Here is a 16,757-nt window from a genome sequence, read left to right as displayed (position 1 = left end):
GAACTACTTTCAGGATACCAACTTGAATCCAAATCCAGTTCTAACTTTACCTAGAACCAAATAAGAAGCTGTAGACAGGACCATCTCGTTGTTAATAGTAATCTGAGAGGGCTTCAGCCCACCTAAAGGAAGTAGGATGGTTTCAAGTTTTCCTGCTCATCAACATTTACTCATGTGCACACTCCAATAAGCATAAAAGAACCCCCCCCCCCCCCGCCCCGCCTCAGTTAAGTACTACTGGAGTGTTTTGTTCTTATAATTGCTCCAGAGTTCAAGTTCCTTATATTCTTTTTTCTATTCCTTTCTTTCTCGATAGGTCAAGTGTGACTCATTTTTATAAAAAGAGACTAAATATAAATTCCTTAGACTCTTCTTTTTCTAAAAAGCAAAATATAGTATTCCTAATCCCCCTCTTCTATCCCTCAACAAGTTTGTAAAAATAATTATTTGTAATAGAATTTAGAGATGAGAGGGAGCTTGGATATAATCTACACAATTCTATAGATTTGGAGACAGAGACATAGAGTTAAGCAATTATCCCAGAATCCAGTAGAAGTTAGAGGCAGAAATGTCTAAAACTCAAAATTCTCAACTCAACCCACTGATTAAGAGTGCTACTTCTATAACCTTTACATTTTGCTTCTATTATAAAATTCCTAGCTAATATGCTTTTGAAGTTTTTCCATTCGTGGTTCATCAACATTCAAGTTTGTTACTCATACACCTGTGAGAGAAATAATCTCATCTACACATCCATGAACCAGATTTAGTATGGTATAATACTAAACTTTAAAATTTTTTGTAATTTAAAAAATTTTTTAAATTTAAATTTTTAAATACAGGTCATTACTAAAAAGTTTTTGAGGTGGTAAATGGGGAATTACTTTATAGAATAGAATTACTAAAGAAAATCTTCTAAGATTATTTTTTCCTCTATCTTTCCCCAAAGTTCTTTGTCAGCAAGACTGTAGCAACTAAGTTACAAGATTCCTTTTTTTTCTCCCTCTCTAAAAATTTCTGGCCTTCTAGCTCTTATACTTTAATCCATGTTCCAACACTCATTCCATAAACATGCAATTAATCCTTCCTTTTAAAAACATATGAAGATTGCAAACTTCAGAACTTAAGATTCTGCCTTTTTCTTGGTCATACTCACTTGACAGTTGAGGAAATGAGGGTTGCAAGACATTAAATAACTATCTACTGATAGAGACACTGAAAGGCTTACCATTGAGATGGAAGGAAACTCTCAATTGCTGCTGGGAGTGTAAAGAACTGATTAAGGCATAGATCTCCCCTCGTACAGAGGAGGTGTCTACCAATAAGCACAGACATTCTGGTTTTAGAGATGAAGAAGGAGGTATAGTGAGGAATGATTTGGAGTCATGGCCACAGTTTGACCAGCTCTCAGTCACTCATTGCCTAGAATTGACTGTAGTTTTAAAGTATCTTTTACACCAAGACCTACATCCCTTGTCCTCTAGCTCCCATTATCATGGCATATCAAATTTTAATTGTATCCACAAAAATTTGTATGTTTAACTTACCTTCTGTTGTGACTGGTAAAGAAATTTCCATGCAAGCAGCTGATTGTGCTTTCCGAAATGGTGGTCTTCCAGGACCCCAGCGATTTACTTTTGAAACATCAGCACTTGACAGACGTTTTCCAGAACTGCAACTCTGAGAGGTTGGACTTGTGCAGTGTCCATTTACATGATCTGTATCAAGAGGAAGAAGGCAGCATAAATATCATAATTAAATCTTCATATAAAGGAACCCAAATATGTAGATTAATGAAGAGTGAGAATTCCTTTTTTTTAAACCATAGAAAGATGGCTAAGCCCTTGCTATTTTAAGATTAGTCACATTTTCAGTAGTTAGCCAAAATTTCATAAGATTTTTATTACATATAAGTTCATTTTTAATATGTGGTTAATTAACATAGCTTAAAATTTATTCTATATCCCCATTAAGTATTATATACAATTTAATGGCCATTACAAAATAGGTTATAGTATTTGACTTTCTTTTGCATAATTTAAATATACGCCTATTTATATAAGTTTTGGAAGTACCTCCAGTGCTTGGAGTTTAAAACATAGAATGGAAGCATCTCACTGTGTAGTTGCAAATAGTACTTAAGAAGATTGATTCTAGAGCCAGACTGCCTGGGCTCAAATCCCAGTTCTATCATTTACAAGTTGTACAAATTACTGAAGTCTTCATACTTTAGTTTCCTTTTCTATAAGTTGGGAAAATTATCTACCTCATGGAGTTTTTGTGATAATTCATGTCACATGCCAGAACACTTCTTGGTATATGGTAAATTCTGAACAAAAATTATTACTGTCATTCTTGTTTCAGACTATTTAAACTGCTCATGTCTAAGGCAAATAGTACTATTTATTTAGAGCTAGCTTATGAATTTATCTCTGTTTTGATAGAACTTAAAAACTTGGAAATAATGCCACCAAAAATAGGTCTTTTTTAAATGCTAATATATAGGGCGCCTGGGTGGCTCGGATGGTTAAGCGTCTGCCTTCGGCTCAGGTCATGATCCCAGGGTCCTGGGATTGAGTCCCGCATTGGGCTCCTTGCTCAGCAGGGAGTCTGCTTCTCCCTCTCCCTCTGCCTCTCCCCCTGCTTGTTCTCTCTCTGTCTCTCTCACAAATGAATAAATAAAATCTTAAAAAATAAATAAATAAATGCTAATATATAATATTTGAAACATGTCATAGTTCTGTAATATTCAGAGTACATTTAAAAATGTACTTTGGTCATTCAAAGGACGATAGAGTTAAATGGAGAAAATCCTGTTTAACGTCCATATGGTATAACTGTCTACTCCATTATAGCCTTTTTGTATTGCAGAGTTTGAAAAAAAATTGTCCATTTCCTGGGTTTCCTTGTGCAAGGATGACAATCCAATTACGTTTCACCATTCATATGCATTAGTGTGTTTTGCTATTTTTTAAAAAGGAAAGTTAACATATTTATTAAATATTGAAATACCAGACACTTCATACACATTACCCATTTGATCTTCACAACAGCCCGGCAAGGTAGATGCTTTATTATCCTGATTTTGCAGTTGAGAAAACTGAAGCTCAGAAAAAAGGTTTGGAAAATTGTCTAATATTATACAAATAGTATTCATGGAGGCAAAATTTGGATCCAGATTTTCTCACTTAGTGTCTATATGCTTAAAAACTGGGCCACAGGGTCAACTAAAGTATTTGGTAAGGGATAGCAATATTTAATAGGGTTTAGGAGTAGCCTGTGTAATGCACATTGAGATCCATCCTTTTTGGGTCCAGTCATCTTCCATATTAACACAGATCTTGGGATTCTCAGGATTCCCAGGTGGAAAGGCAGAAATATCCCTTAATGAGTTAGTCATGGGGAAGCTGAAGTCAAGAGCTCTACCCCTCCTGCACTATCAAATGTAGTCTGATAAATAGGAAAACACTGAGAACAATAGCTGGCACTAACAAAGACTTAGAATGAATTAAAAAATGGCAACTTCGGTGGCCCAGTCAGTTAAACGTCTGACTCAATTCCAGCTCAGGTCTTGATCTCAGGGTCATGAGTACAAGCCCTACATTGGGCTCCATGCTGGGCATGGAGCCTACTTAAGGAAAAAAAAAAAAAAGAAAAATTGGGTACAAATTGCAAAAATAAACCCCCTTCTGCATACGGCTGTTAGGAAAAGTTGCCCTTTCATCAGGCATGATTGCCTTGGTTGGAGGACACGTTGGTTTGTTAATTGACTTAATGTTGGTTTGCTTGATTAATTTGTTTTAGCAGGAAAAGAATTTATGGAAGGATATTAGGCCGCTGAAAACCTCAAGGAGAACCTGTAAGGTATACTCAGAAGCTTTGCAGGCCAAAACAGTGCCCAACCACACTGGCGTTACTATTTTAGTAAAGAACCACTGTTAGTGGCTCAGCATTGATGATCCTGGAATTAGATATTAGGAGCTGTGCTATTGCTGGCCAGGTACAGCAGGACATCTCTGCCATCATAATCACCAAAACTGAGGTTTATGTAATTTTTAATTTGTCTTCATTTTAGTGTTTTTTGACTATTCTCGTTTTCTACCTTTTTGCTGACATTTTGAGATTTTTAAGCTCTTATTTTTAGGATTTTTTTTTTTTTTGAAGAATTGTAAGCTGAAGACCTGGGTGTACTGAATCACAGACTTCTCTTGATCAGCGTAATTTTTATCTCCAGTTTTAGTTTGATTCTACTATAGCAAACTTTTCATAGCTATGATTTTGTTGTCAAAGCTAAAAGGGCTTTGAATGAGCACAGGTTTATATACCTTGAGTTTAATGTTTAGTTGCTGAAATCCGAAGTTTGAAAGAGCTTCTTTCTCTTCATTTCTCCATAATTACCCATTTATTCAAGTTTAACTTATAATTTGTTCATTTAAAAGTAGATGTTTAAAACTACTTGGGAACAACTTTACAGTTTTAGGGAAAATAATCTCTTACTGAAAACATTGCCTAAGGCTTTGTCAGTGATGAATAGAATGTTTTAACTTGCAATAACTATTCTTAAAATTTCAGCTTCAATGAGGTATAACTGACATATAAAATTGTAACATACATAAAGTATACATCATGATGATTTGATATAGATCGGGAAAGGATTCCCACCATCTAATTAATTAACATGCCTATCATTTCACATATTTATTTATTTTTTGGTGAGAACATTTAAATTCTCTCTTAGCAAATTTCAGTTACACATTACAATGTTATCAATGATAGTCATCATGTTTTACATTAGATTCTCAGAACATACTCATAGCCGAAAGTTTGTACCCTTTTACAAACCTTTCCCTATTTTTCCTACTCCCCAGCTCCTGGCTACCACCTTTCTATTCTGTTTGTATAACTTCTATTTTACTTTTTAAAAAGATTCCACATATAAGTGATACCATGCAGTGTTTTTCTTTCTCTGTCTGGCTTAGTTCACTTCACGCAATGCCTCCATTCATGTTGTTGCAAATGGCAGGAATTCCATTTTTCTCATAGCTGAATAATATTCCATTGTGTATATATATACCACATCTTTATCCATTCATCCACTGACAAGACACTTAACGTTGTTTCCCTATTTTCACTATCGTAAATAATGCTGAAATGAACATAAGAGTGCAGACAGTCCTTCAATATACTGTTTCATTTCTTTTGAATATATACCCAGAAGTGAGGTTGTTAGATTACATGGTAGTTCTATTTTTAATTTTTGAGGAACCTCCTGCATATTAAGGGCAAGATAGCTGGTTTGTAGAAGCACACCCTGAATGCCCCTGTTAATCATTATCTTGAGAATGTATAGATCCCGTGCATCTTCTCTGTTATTTTCCACAAGCAAGATAGGTAGAAAATGTGCTGTTCAGCATTTCAGGTCAAGGGCTCCAGGGTTGGCCAACCCAGAGTATCTCCTTGGTAATGCAGAATGTCCAGGTGGTGGGCTTTTATCTCTTTGGAACATTTGCCATGCAAGGAGGGGCAAAGCTACAGAGAATTGCTAGGATAATTACTACACTATAAAAGTTTGCTGCATTTAGTTTCCAGCCGCAGATGCTTTGTTCAGTTGGCCACTCCTGGACTCCCTGTACTTAAGTTCTCCCAATAAACCTAGGTCTCGATCGCTGTCTTTGGGTCATTCCTTTGTTCTTGCTGGGTCATCACCCACACTTGGCTGAGAGTCTACAGAAATGTGGCTACACACCTCCATATTGTTTTCCATAATGGCTGCAGCAATTTACATTCCTACCAACAGTACATAAGGGATCCCTTTTCTTCACACCGTCCTTAACACTTGTAATTTCTTTTTGATGATAACCACTGTAAAAGGTATGAGTGATAGCTCATTGTGGTTTTGATTTGCATTTCTCTGATGATTAGTGATGTTGAGCACATTTTCATGTAACTGTTCACCATTTGTATGTTGTCTTTGGAAAAGTGTCTATTTAGTTCCTCTGCCCATTTTTTTAAATTTTATTATGTTATGTAAATCACCATACATTACATCATTAGTTTTTGATGTAGTGTTACATGATTCATTGTTTGTGAATAACACTCAGTGCTCCATTCAATGCGTGCCCTCTTTAATACCCATTACCAGGATAACCCACCCCCCTCCCCTCTAGAACTCTCAGTTTCTTTCTCAGAGTCCATAATCTCTCATGGTTCGTCTCCCCCTCTGATTTCCCCCCCTTCATTTTTCCCTTCCTGCTATCTTCTTTTTTTTTTTTTTTAAACATATAATGTATTATTTGTTTCAGAGGTACAGGTCTGTGATTCATCAGTCTTACACAATTCACAGCGCTCACCATAGCACATACCGTCCCCAGTGTCTATCACCCAGCCACCCCATCCCTCCCACCCCCACCACTCCAGCAACCCTCAGTTTGTTTCCTGAGATTAAGAATTCCTCATATCAGTGAAATCATATGATACATGTCTTTCTCTGACTGACTTATTTCGCTCAGCATAATACCCTCCCGTTCCATCCATCGTTGCAATGGCAAGATTTCATTCCTTTTGATGGCTGCATAATATTCCATTGTATATATACACCACATCTTCTTTATCCATTCATCTGTTGATGGACATTTTGGCTCTTTCTGTAGTTTGGCTATTGTGGACCTTGCTGCTATAAACATTGGGGTGCACATACCCCTTCAGATCCCTACATTTCTGTCTTTGGGGTAAATACCCAGTAGTGCAACTGCTGGGTCTTATGGTAGCTCTGTTTTCAACTTTTTGAGGAACCTCCATACTGTTTTCCAGAGTGGCTGCACCAGCTTGCATTCCCACCAACAGTGTAGGAGTATTCCTCTTTCTCCACATCCTCACCAACATCTGTCATTTCCTGACTTGTTAACTTTAGCCATTCTGACTGGTGTGAGTTGGTAGCTCATTGAGCTTTTGATCTGGATTTCCCTGATGCCAAGCAATGTTGAGCACTTTTTCATGTGTCTGTTGGAGATTTGGATATCTTCTTTGGAAAAATGTCTGTTCATGTCTTCTGCCCATTTCTTGATTGGATTATTTGTTCTTTGGGTGTTGAGTTTGATAAGTTCTTTATAGATTTTGGATACTAGCCCTTTATCTGATATGTCATTTGCAAATATCTTCTCCAATTCTGTCAGTTGTCTTTTGGTTTTGTTGACTGTTTCCCTTGCTGTGCAAAAGCTTTTTATCTTGATGAAGTCCCAATAGTTCATTTTTGCCCTTGCTTCCCTTGCCTTTGGCGATGTTTCTAGGAAGGAGTTGCTGTGGCTGAGGTCGAAGAGGTTGCTGCCAGTGTTCTCCTCTAGGATTTTGATGGATTCCTGCCTCATATTTAGGTCTTCCATCCATTTTGAGTCTATTTTTGTGTGTGGTGTAAGAAAATGGTCCAGTTTCATTCTTCTGCATGTGGCTGTCCAATTTTCCCAAAACCATTTGTTGAAGAGACTGTCTTCCTACCACTGGACATTCTTTCCTGCTTTGTCAAAGATTAGTTGACCATAGAGTTTAGGGTCCATCTCTGGGCTCTCTATTCTGTTCCATTGATCTGTGTGTCTGTTTTTGTGCCAGTACCATAGTGTCTTGATGACAGCTTTGTAATAGAGCTTGAAGTCCAGAATTGTGATGCCACCAGCTTTGTTTTCCTTTTCAACATTCCCCTGGCTATTCAGGGTCTTTCCTGGTTCCATACAAATTTTAGGATTATTTGTTCCATTTCTTTGAAAAAAGTGGATGGTATTTTGATAGGGATTGCATTAAATGTGTAGATTGCTCTAGGTAGCGTAGACATTTTCACAGTATTTGTTCTTCCAATCCATGAGCATGGAACATTTTTCCATTTCTTTGTGTCTTCCTCAATTTCTTTCATGAGTATTTTATAGTTTTCTGAGTACAGATTTTTGCCTCTTTGGTTAGATTTATTCTTAGGTATCTTATGGTTTTGGGTGCAGTTGTAAATGGAATCGACTCCTTAATTTCTCTTTCTTCTGTCTTGTTGTTGGTGTATAGGAATGCCACTGATTTCTGTGCATTGATTTTATATCCTGCCACTTTACTGAATTCCTGTATGAGTTCTAGCAGTTTTGAGATGGAGTCTTTTGGGTTTTCCACATAAAGTATCATATCATCTGCAAAGAGTGAGAGTTTGACTTCTTCTTTGCTGATTCGGATGCCTTTTATTTCTTTTTGTTGTCTGATTGCTGTGGCTAGGACTTGTAATACTATGTTGAATAGCAGTGGTGATAGTGGACATCCCTGCCGTGTTCCTGACCTTAGGGGGAAAGCTCTCAGTTTTTCCCCATTGAGAATGATATTCGCTGTAGGTTTTTCATAGATGGCTTTTATGATATTGAGGTATGTACCCTCTCTCCCTATACTCTGAAGAGTTTTGATCAAGAAAGGATGCTGTACTTTGTCAAATGCTTTTTCTGCATCTATTGAGAGGATCATATGGTTCTTGTTCTTTCTTTTATTAATGTATTGTATCACATTGATTTATTTATGGATGTTGAACCAACCTTGCAGCCCTTGGTCGTGGTGAATAATCCTTTTAATGTACTGTTGGATTCTGTTGGCTAGTATTTGGGTGAGAATTTTTGCATTGTGTTCATCAGGGATATTGGTCTATAATTCTTCTTTTTGATGGGGTCTTTTTCTGGTTTTGGAATCAAGGTAATGCTGGCCTCATAAAACGAGTTTGGAAGTTTTCCTTCCATTTCTATTTGTTTTGGAACAGTTTCAGTGGAATAGGTATTTATTCTTCTTGAAATGTTTCGTAGAATTCCCCTGGAAAGCCATCTGGCCCTTGGCTTTTGTTTGTTGGGAGATTTTTTTTTAAATGTTTTTTTTTTTTTTTAAGATTTTATTTATTTATTCATGAGAGACAGAGAGAGAGGTAGAGGCAGAGGGAGAAGCAGGGTCCCCACGGAGCGGGGAGCCTGATGCGGGACTCGATCCCAGTACCCTGGGATCATGACCCGAGCCGAAGGCAGACGCCCAACCAACTGAGCCACCCAGGCATCCCGTTGGGAGATTTTTGATTACTGGTTCAATTTCCTTAGTGGTTAGAGGTCATTCAGGTTTTCTATTTCTTCCTGGTTCAATTTTGGTAGTTGATACATCTCTAGGAATGCATCTATTTCTTCCAGATTATCTAATTTGCTGGCATATAGTTGTTCATAATATGTTCTTATAATTGTTTGTATTTCTTTAGTGTTGGTTGTGATCGCTCCTCTTTCATTCATGATTTTATTTATTTGGGTCCTTTCTCTTTTGTTTTTGATAAGTCTGGCCAAGGGTTTATCAATCTTATTAATTCTTTCAAAGAACCAGTTCCTAGTTTCTTTGATCTGTTCTACTGTTCTTTTGGTTTCTATTTCATTGATTTCTGCTCTGATCTTTATTATTTCTCTTCTCCTGCTGGGTTTAGGCTTTATTTGCTATTCTTTCTCCAGCTTCTTTAGGTGTAGGGTTAGGTTGTGTATTTGAGCCTTTCTTGTTTCTTGAGAAAGGCTTCTATTGCTATATACTTCCCTCTTAGGACTGCCTTTGCTGCATTCCAAAGATTTTGAACAGTTGTTTTTTTTCATTTTCATTTGTTTCCATGAACTTTTTAAATTCTTCTTTAATTTTCTGGTTGACCCATTCATTCTTTAATAGGATGCTCTTTAGCCTCCATGTATTTGAGTTCTTTTTGACTTTCTTCTTGTGATTGAGTTCTAGTTTCAAAGCATTGTGGTCTGAAAATATGCAGGGAATGATCCCAATCTTTTGGTACCGGTTGAGACCTGGTTTGTGACCGAGGATGTGATCTATTCTGGAGAATGTTCCATCGGCACTAGAGAAGAATGTGTATTCTGTTGCTTTGGGATGGAATGTTCTGAGTATATCTGTGAAGTCTGTTAGGTCCAGTGTGTTATTTAAAGTCTTTATTTCCTTGTTGATCTTTTGCTTAGACGATCTGTCCATTTCAGTGAGGGGGGTGTTAAAGTCCCCCACTATTATTGTATTGTTGTCGATGTGTTTCTTTGCTTTTGTTATTAATTGCCTTATATAATTGGCTGCTCCCATGTTAGGGGCATAGATATTTACAATTGTTAGATCTTTTTGTTGGATAGACCCTTTAAGTAGGATATAATGTCCTTCCTCATCTCTTATTACAGTCTTTGGTTTAAAATCTAATTTGTCTGATGTAAGGATTGCCACCCCAGCTTTCTTTTCGTGTCCATTAGCATGGTAAATCATTTTCCACCCCCTCACTTTCAATCTGAGGGTGTCTTTGGTTCTAAAATGAGTCTTTTGCAGACAGCATATCTATGGGTCTTGTTTTTTAATTCAATCTGATACCCTGTGTCTTTTGATTGGGGCATACAGCCCATTTACATTCAGGGTAACTATTGAAAGATAGGAATTTAGTGCCATTGTATTGCCTGTAAGGTGACTGTTACTGTATATTGTCTGTGTTCCTTTCTGGTCTATGTTACTTTTAGGCTCTCTCTTTGCTTAGAGGACCCCTTTCAAGATTTCTTGTAAGGCTGGTTTCGTGTTTGCAAATTCCTTTAGTTTTTGTTTGTCCTGGAAGGTTTTTCTCTCTCCTTCTATTTTCAATGACAGCCTAGCTGGATATAGTATTCTTGGCTGCATATTTTTCTCATTTAGTGCTCTGAATATATCCTGCCAGTCCTTTCTGGCCTGCCAGGTCTCTGTGAATAGGTCTGTTGCCAATCTAATGTTTCTACCATTGTAGGTTACAGATCTCTTCTCTTGAGCTGCTTTCAGGATTTTTTCTTTGTCTCTGACACTCACAAGTTTTACTATTAGATGTTGGCGTGTTGACCTATTTTTATTGATTTTTGAGGGGGGGTTCTCTGTGCCTCCTGGATTTTGAATCCCAATTTCCTTCCCCAAATTAGGGAAGTTTTCTGCCATAATTTGTTCCCATATACCTTCTGCCCCTCTCTCTTTCTTCTTCTGGGATCCCAATTATTCTAATATTGTTTCATCTTATGGTATCGCTTATCTCTCGAATTCTGCCCTCATGATCCAGTAGTTGTTTATCTCTCTTTTTCTCAGCTTCTTTATTTTCCAGAATTTGGTCTTCTATATCACTGATTTTCTCTTCTGCCTCATTTATCCAAGCAGTTAGCGCCCCCATTTTTGATTGCACCTCATTAATAGCCTTTTTGATTTCGACTTGGTTAGATTTTAGTTCTTTTATTTATCCAGAAAGGGTTTCTCTAATAACTTCCATGCTTTTTTCAAGCCCAGCTAGTATCTTTAAAATCATCATTCTGAACTCTAGTTCTGACATCTTACTAATGTTCATATTGATTAGGTCCCTGGCAGTCGGTACTGTTGTTTTTTTTGAGGTGATTTTTATCGTCTTGTCATTTTGTCCAGAGGAGAATAGAGGACAAAATGCTAACAGGGTAACAACGACCCCTGAAAAATATACACTAAACAATCAGAAGAGAGCTGAAACTGGGGGAAAAGAAAGGGAAAGAAAGAAAAAAGAAAAAAAAAAGGAAAAGATAAAAACAAAACAAAACAGAATATGATCAAATATGATCAGGCTGGTGCATAGATTACTGCCACACACTAGATTTTGGGTGTATTTGGGTCTGTTAGAAGAAAGTGCCTCCCAAAATTTTAAAGAAAGAAAAACTTGTATATGTACAAAAATAAGGGTTAATATGTTGAAGGGATGGAATACGACTGTAAAGATGAAAATTATAAAAAATTTTATAAAAGGAATTGATAAGATAAGAAGTTTGAAAAAAGAAAAAAGAGGATTTAAAAAAAAAAGAAAAAAAAGGAAGAGAATGTGATCAGGCAGGAGACTAGAACGAAGCCATATACTAGAGATTTAGGGTATATTTTGGTCTGTTAGAAGAAATTGTATCCCAAAATTTTAAAGAGAGAACAACTAATATATAGATACCAAAAATAAGGATAACTACTAGTAAGGGATAGAATATGACTCTAAAAATGAAAAATAAAAAAGATTTTAAAAAGGGATTGATAAGATGTTTATTGAAAAAGGGAAAAAGAAAAATAAAAAAAAAGAAAATTAAAACAATTAACTTTGAAAGACTAATGAATCATGGGGAAAAAGCCATAAATTCTATGTGCAGTATTCCCCTAGTGCTGGAGTTCTGCCGTTCTCATTGATCGGTAAACTTGGTCTTGGCTGGCTGTTCTTGCTGATCTTCTGGGGGAGGGGCCTGTTGCCGTGGTTTCCAAATGTATTTGCCAGAGGCGGAATTGCCCCACCCTTGCCAGTCTGGGCTAAGTAATCTGCTTGGGTTTGCTCTCGGGAGCTTTTGTTCCCTGCAAGCTTTCCGTACAGCTTTGGAGAACGAGAGCGAAAATAGTAGCCTCCCAATCTCCACCCCGGAGGAGCTGAGAACTTGGGGCCCCACTCCTCAATGAGTCCCCAGAGAAAAGCAGTCAATCACTCCTGTCTCCCCAGTCTCCGACTGCACTCCATGCTCACCTGGGTTGTGACTGAGCATTTGTATCTCTGGCACATGACCCTGTGTGGAGTCTCCAAACCCAGGAGATCCCTGCAGTGCACTCCCACGCAGCTCCTTCTGGGGCAGGAAGGGGAGTCTCCCCAGATCTGCTGCTTATTGGGTCCCTGCTGGAGGAGCAGTGGCCCGACTGTGCCGCAGATCACAGTTTATGGCAACCCTGAGCTGAGATTCCATGCCTCAGCTCTGTCTCTGCAGCTAGCTTCCCCGCTCCAATACCTGGGAACTCTGTGCACTCAGGCACCCCCAGTCTTTCTGTGACCCTGAGGGTCCTGAGACCACACTGTCCCAGTGAGGATTCCACCCCCTGCTTAGCCACTGGAGCGACATCCCTCAGTGGAGCCGACTTCTAAAAGTTCCGATTTTGTGCTCCGCTGCTCTATCACTTGCTAGTAGCGGCTGACCGAGGCCCCCTCCCCCACTGTTTATCTTCCCAAATATCGCCTTGGATTCACTTCTCTGCACGTCCTACCTTCCAGAAAGTGGAAGCTTTTCTATGCAGAGAGTTGGTGTTATTCTTTTCTTTGATCTTCTGTTGAGTTCGTAGGTGTTCAGAATGGTTTGATCCCTCTCTAGCTGAATTCCTGGGACCAGATGAAATCCAGGTCTCCTACTCCTCCGCCATCTTGCTACTCTGCCCATTTTTTCTTTAAAGTAGGCTATACGCCCAACATGGGGCTTGAACTCAGAAGCCCTAGATCAAGAGTTACATGCTGAGCAGACTAAGCCAGCCAAGCACTCCCATCTGCCCATTTTTTAATCTGAATTTTTTTTTTTTTTTTGCTATTGAATTGTATGAATCCTTTATATTTTTGGGGTATTAACCTCTGATCAGAATCATGATTTGCAAATATTTTCTCCCATTCAGTAGATTGATTTTTCATTTTGTCAATGGTTTCCTTTACTATACAGAAACTTTTTAGTTTGATATAGTCCCACTATATCATATTTTTACTTACTTATGCATATTTTTGCTTTTATTGTTTTTGCTTTTGGTTTCAAATCCAAAAAATTACTGCCAAGACCACTGTCAAGGAGCTTACCACTTGTGTTTTCTTCTAGGAGTTTTATTGTTAAGTCTTATGTTCAAGTCTTTAATCCATTTTGAGTTGATTTTTGTGTATGGCATAAGATAGTGGTTCGGTTTTGTTCTTTTATATGTGGCTGTGCAGTTTTCCTAGCACCATTTATTGAAGAGATGATCCTTTCCCTATTGTATATTCTTGGCTCTCTTGTAAGTTAATTGAATATATATGTGTGTGTGTATACACACACACTTATTTATAAGTATATATATATATAATTTATTTATTTCTGGGCTCTCTATTCTGTTTCATTGATTTATATGGCATTTTTGTGTCAATACCATACTGTTTTGCTTGCTATAGCTTTGTAATATAGTTTGAAATCAGAAAGTGTGATGCCTCTTTTTCTTTCTCAAGATTGCTTTGGCTATTTGGAGTCAAATGTGGTTCCATGCAAATTATTTGTTCTATTTTGGTGAAAAATGTCATTGGAAGGGATTGTACTGAATCTATAAATTGCTTTGGGCTATATGGACATTTTAACGATATTTCCTTCCAACCCATGAGCATGAAATACCTTTCCATTTATTTGTGTCTTCTTCAGTTTCTTAATATCCTACAGTTTTCAGTGTACAGTTCTTTTATTCCTTCGGTTAGATTTATTCCTAAGTACTTTATTCTTTTTGATACAGTTGCAAATAGGATTTTCTTAATTTCTCTTTCTAATAGTTCATTGTTAGTGTATAGAAATGCAACTGAGTTTTGCATACTGATTTTCTATTCTGCAACTTTGCTGGATTTATTAGTTTTATTAGTTTTTTGGTGGAGTCCTTATGGTTTTCTATATATGTCTTCTGCAAATAGACAGTTTTACTTTTTCTGTTCTGATTTGGATGCCTTTTATTTATTTTCCTTGCCCTAGCTTGTACTTTAGTACTATGTTGAATAAAAGTGTTGAGACTGGGCATTCTTGTCTTATTTCTGATCTTGGAGTAAAAACTTTCAGTTTTTCACCACTGAATGTGATGTTAGCTGTAGCCCTGTCATATATGGTCTTTATTATGGAAGGCACATTCCCTCTGTTCCCACTTGGTTATAATTTTTGTCATGACTAGATACTGAGTTTTGTCAAATGCCTTTTCTGCATCTATTGAGATGATCACATGATTTTTATTCTTCATTTTGTTAATATGATGGATCACATTGATTTGCAGATTTTGGACCATCCTTTCCTCCCTGGAAGAAATACCACTTTATCATAAGATCCTTTTAATATATTGTTGAATTTGGCTTGTTAATATTTTGTTGAGGATTTTTACATCAATGTACATCAGAAATATTATAATTTTCTTTTCTTGTTGTGTCCTTGAAAAATGAGTATGGCAGTTATCCTTACTCTTTGATGGTTTGGAAGAATGTGAGAAAGATTGGTATTAATTCTTTAGATGTTCGGTGGAAATCAGCAATGAAGCCATCTGGTCCTAGACTTTTGTTTGTTGGGAGATTTTTAATTAATGACTCAATCTCCTTGCTAGTAATTGGTCTCTTCAGGTTTTCTATTACTTCATGATTATCTTGGTAGGTTGTATTTTTCTAGGAATTTATCTGTTTGAGAGTCTCCAATTTTTTGGCATATAGTAGTCTTTTATGATTCTTTGTGTTTCTGTGGTATCAGTTGTAATGTCTCTTCTTTCACTTGTGATTTTTCAGGCTTGGGGAATCTGGCTAAAGGTTTGTCTATTTTGTGTATCTTTTTAAAAAATCAGCTCTTAGTTTCATTAATCTTTTTTATTGTGTTTTTAGTCTCTTTTGTTTATTTCTGCTCTGATCTTTATTTCCTTTCTTCCACTAATTTTGGGCTTTATTTTTCCTTTCTCTAGTTCCTTGAGATATAAAGTTAGGTTGTTTAAGATCCCCTTCTTGAAGGGGAGCTACAATGATGGCATAGTAGGAGAACCCTAGGCTTGCCTCCTCCCTGAAACACAGCTAACTATCAAATCATTCTGAATACTCAAGAACTTCACCTGAGAACTGGTAGAACAAACTACACAACTAGAGGGAGAGAAGAAGCCATTTTGAGGAAAGTAGGAAGTGCTGAGACAGGATTTGGGGGAGAAACGGATGACAGGTGCTGTGGAAGGGAAGGATCCCTGGTCATGGAGAAAGGTGAGAGAGAGTAGAACACACAGGAATATGCACAAGAACACTTCTCCAAAGCCACTGGCTGGGAGAGTGAAGGGGGCTGAATTTTGTGAGTGTTTTCAACCAATGGGGCTCAAAGACTGGAGTTTTTGAAGTCCGTGGGCTTGGCTGGGAAGACCTGAGGTTGCTACCCTACTCCTGGATCTGAGGCAGGCAGACAACCCTGGGGCAGACTGTACATTCCGATGATTGCCTAAGGGGCACAGGGAGAGACTCTTCATTCTTTTTGGAATACATCTGTGAGAGTTAGCATTGCCCCTCTGGGTGCAAAAGAACTGGCAGGCACCATTTGCCTTCCCTGCCTCTCAGCATAGGTGCAGAGACACCTGTTGAGGGCCCGCTAACTGGGGCACTGGCTTTTTAGTTTGCTTGTACCCAATCCGGTGTTCCTGTGCTTTGGGGTGACAGACCTTCTGAATCAAACCTGCATCAGTATCAGTCCCAGCACAGCAATACCCTTTCTTAGAGTACCTGACACATCAGGTATCTGAAGTTTGGAACTTTAAATGTCGGCAGGCCTGAATAGGGTAGAGCCCCATACCCCTCAGGTCTACTGACCATAGTGTTCTGCAAAACTTCAGCTCTAGTAGAAATAGCATCAGGATTCTTTCAACCAGCAGACCAGAGCACACCTAATTAAAACTCGCCACCCTCTGGACAAGGTCAAAACACTCCCTACTGCAGGCAAGGAGAAACTCTGCAGAGGACTGACCTGGGGGAAAGAGCAGCCAAAACACAGCAGCATAGTCCATGCAGCACACACCAGAGACACTTCCTGAAGCGCCAGGCCCTGGACATTATATGATCTCTTCTTCATAAAGCCTTTACTCTCAGAAACAGGGAACATAACAGGCTTTCCTAACACAGGAGACGACAGAGACATAGACAAAATGCCAAGATGGAGGAATTCATCCCAAAAGAAAGAACAAGAAAAGGTCACAGCCAGGGATCTAATAAAAACAGATAT

The 16,757-nt window shown here is 37.9% G+C and overlaps 1 protein-coding gene across 1 annotated transcript in view; it reads right to left on the bottom strand.

Moving 5' to 3' along the window:
• Positions 1-16,757, bottom strand: part of STXBP5L (syntaxin binding protein 5L) — a 429,885-nt gene that overhangs the window by 22,938 nt on the left and 390,190 nt on the right. Inside the window, exon 22 of the mRNA XM_045902962.2 lies at positions 1,548-1,718. Within this exon, the coding sequence (XP_045758918.1) occupies positions 1,548-1,718 (171 nt within the window). The remainder of the gene's footprint in view (positions 1-1,547; positions 1,719-16,757) is intronic.

This window comes from Mirounga angustirostris, unplaced genomic scaffold (assembly GCF_029215605.1).
Source record: "Mirounga angustirostris isolate CCGP_5_RB_7025 unplaced genomic scaffold, mMirAng1.0.hap1 SCAF_1, whole genome shotgun sequence".
NCBI classification, from domain to species: domain Eukaryota; kingdom Metazoa; phylum Chordata; class Mammalia; order Carnivora; family Phocidae; genus Mirounga; species Mirounga angustirostris.
Note: the sequence above shows the minus strand (reverse complement) of the source record. Positions and strands in the feature narration are given on the sequence as shown.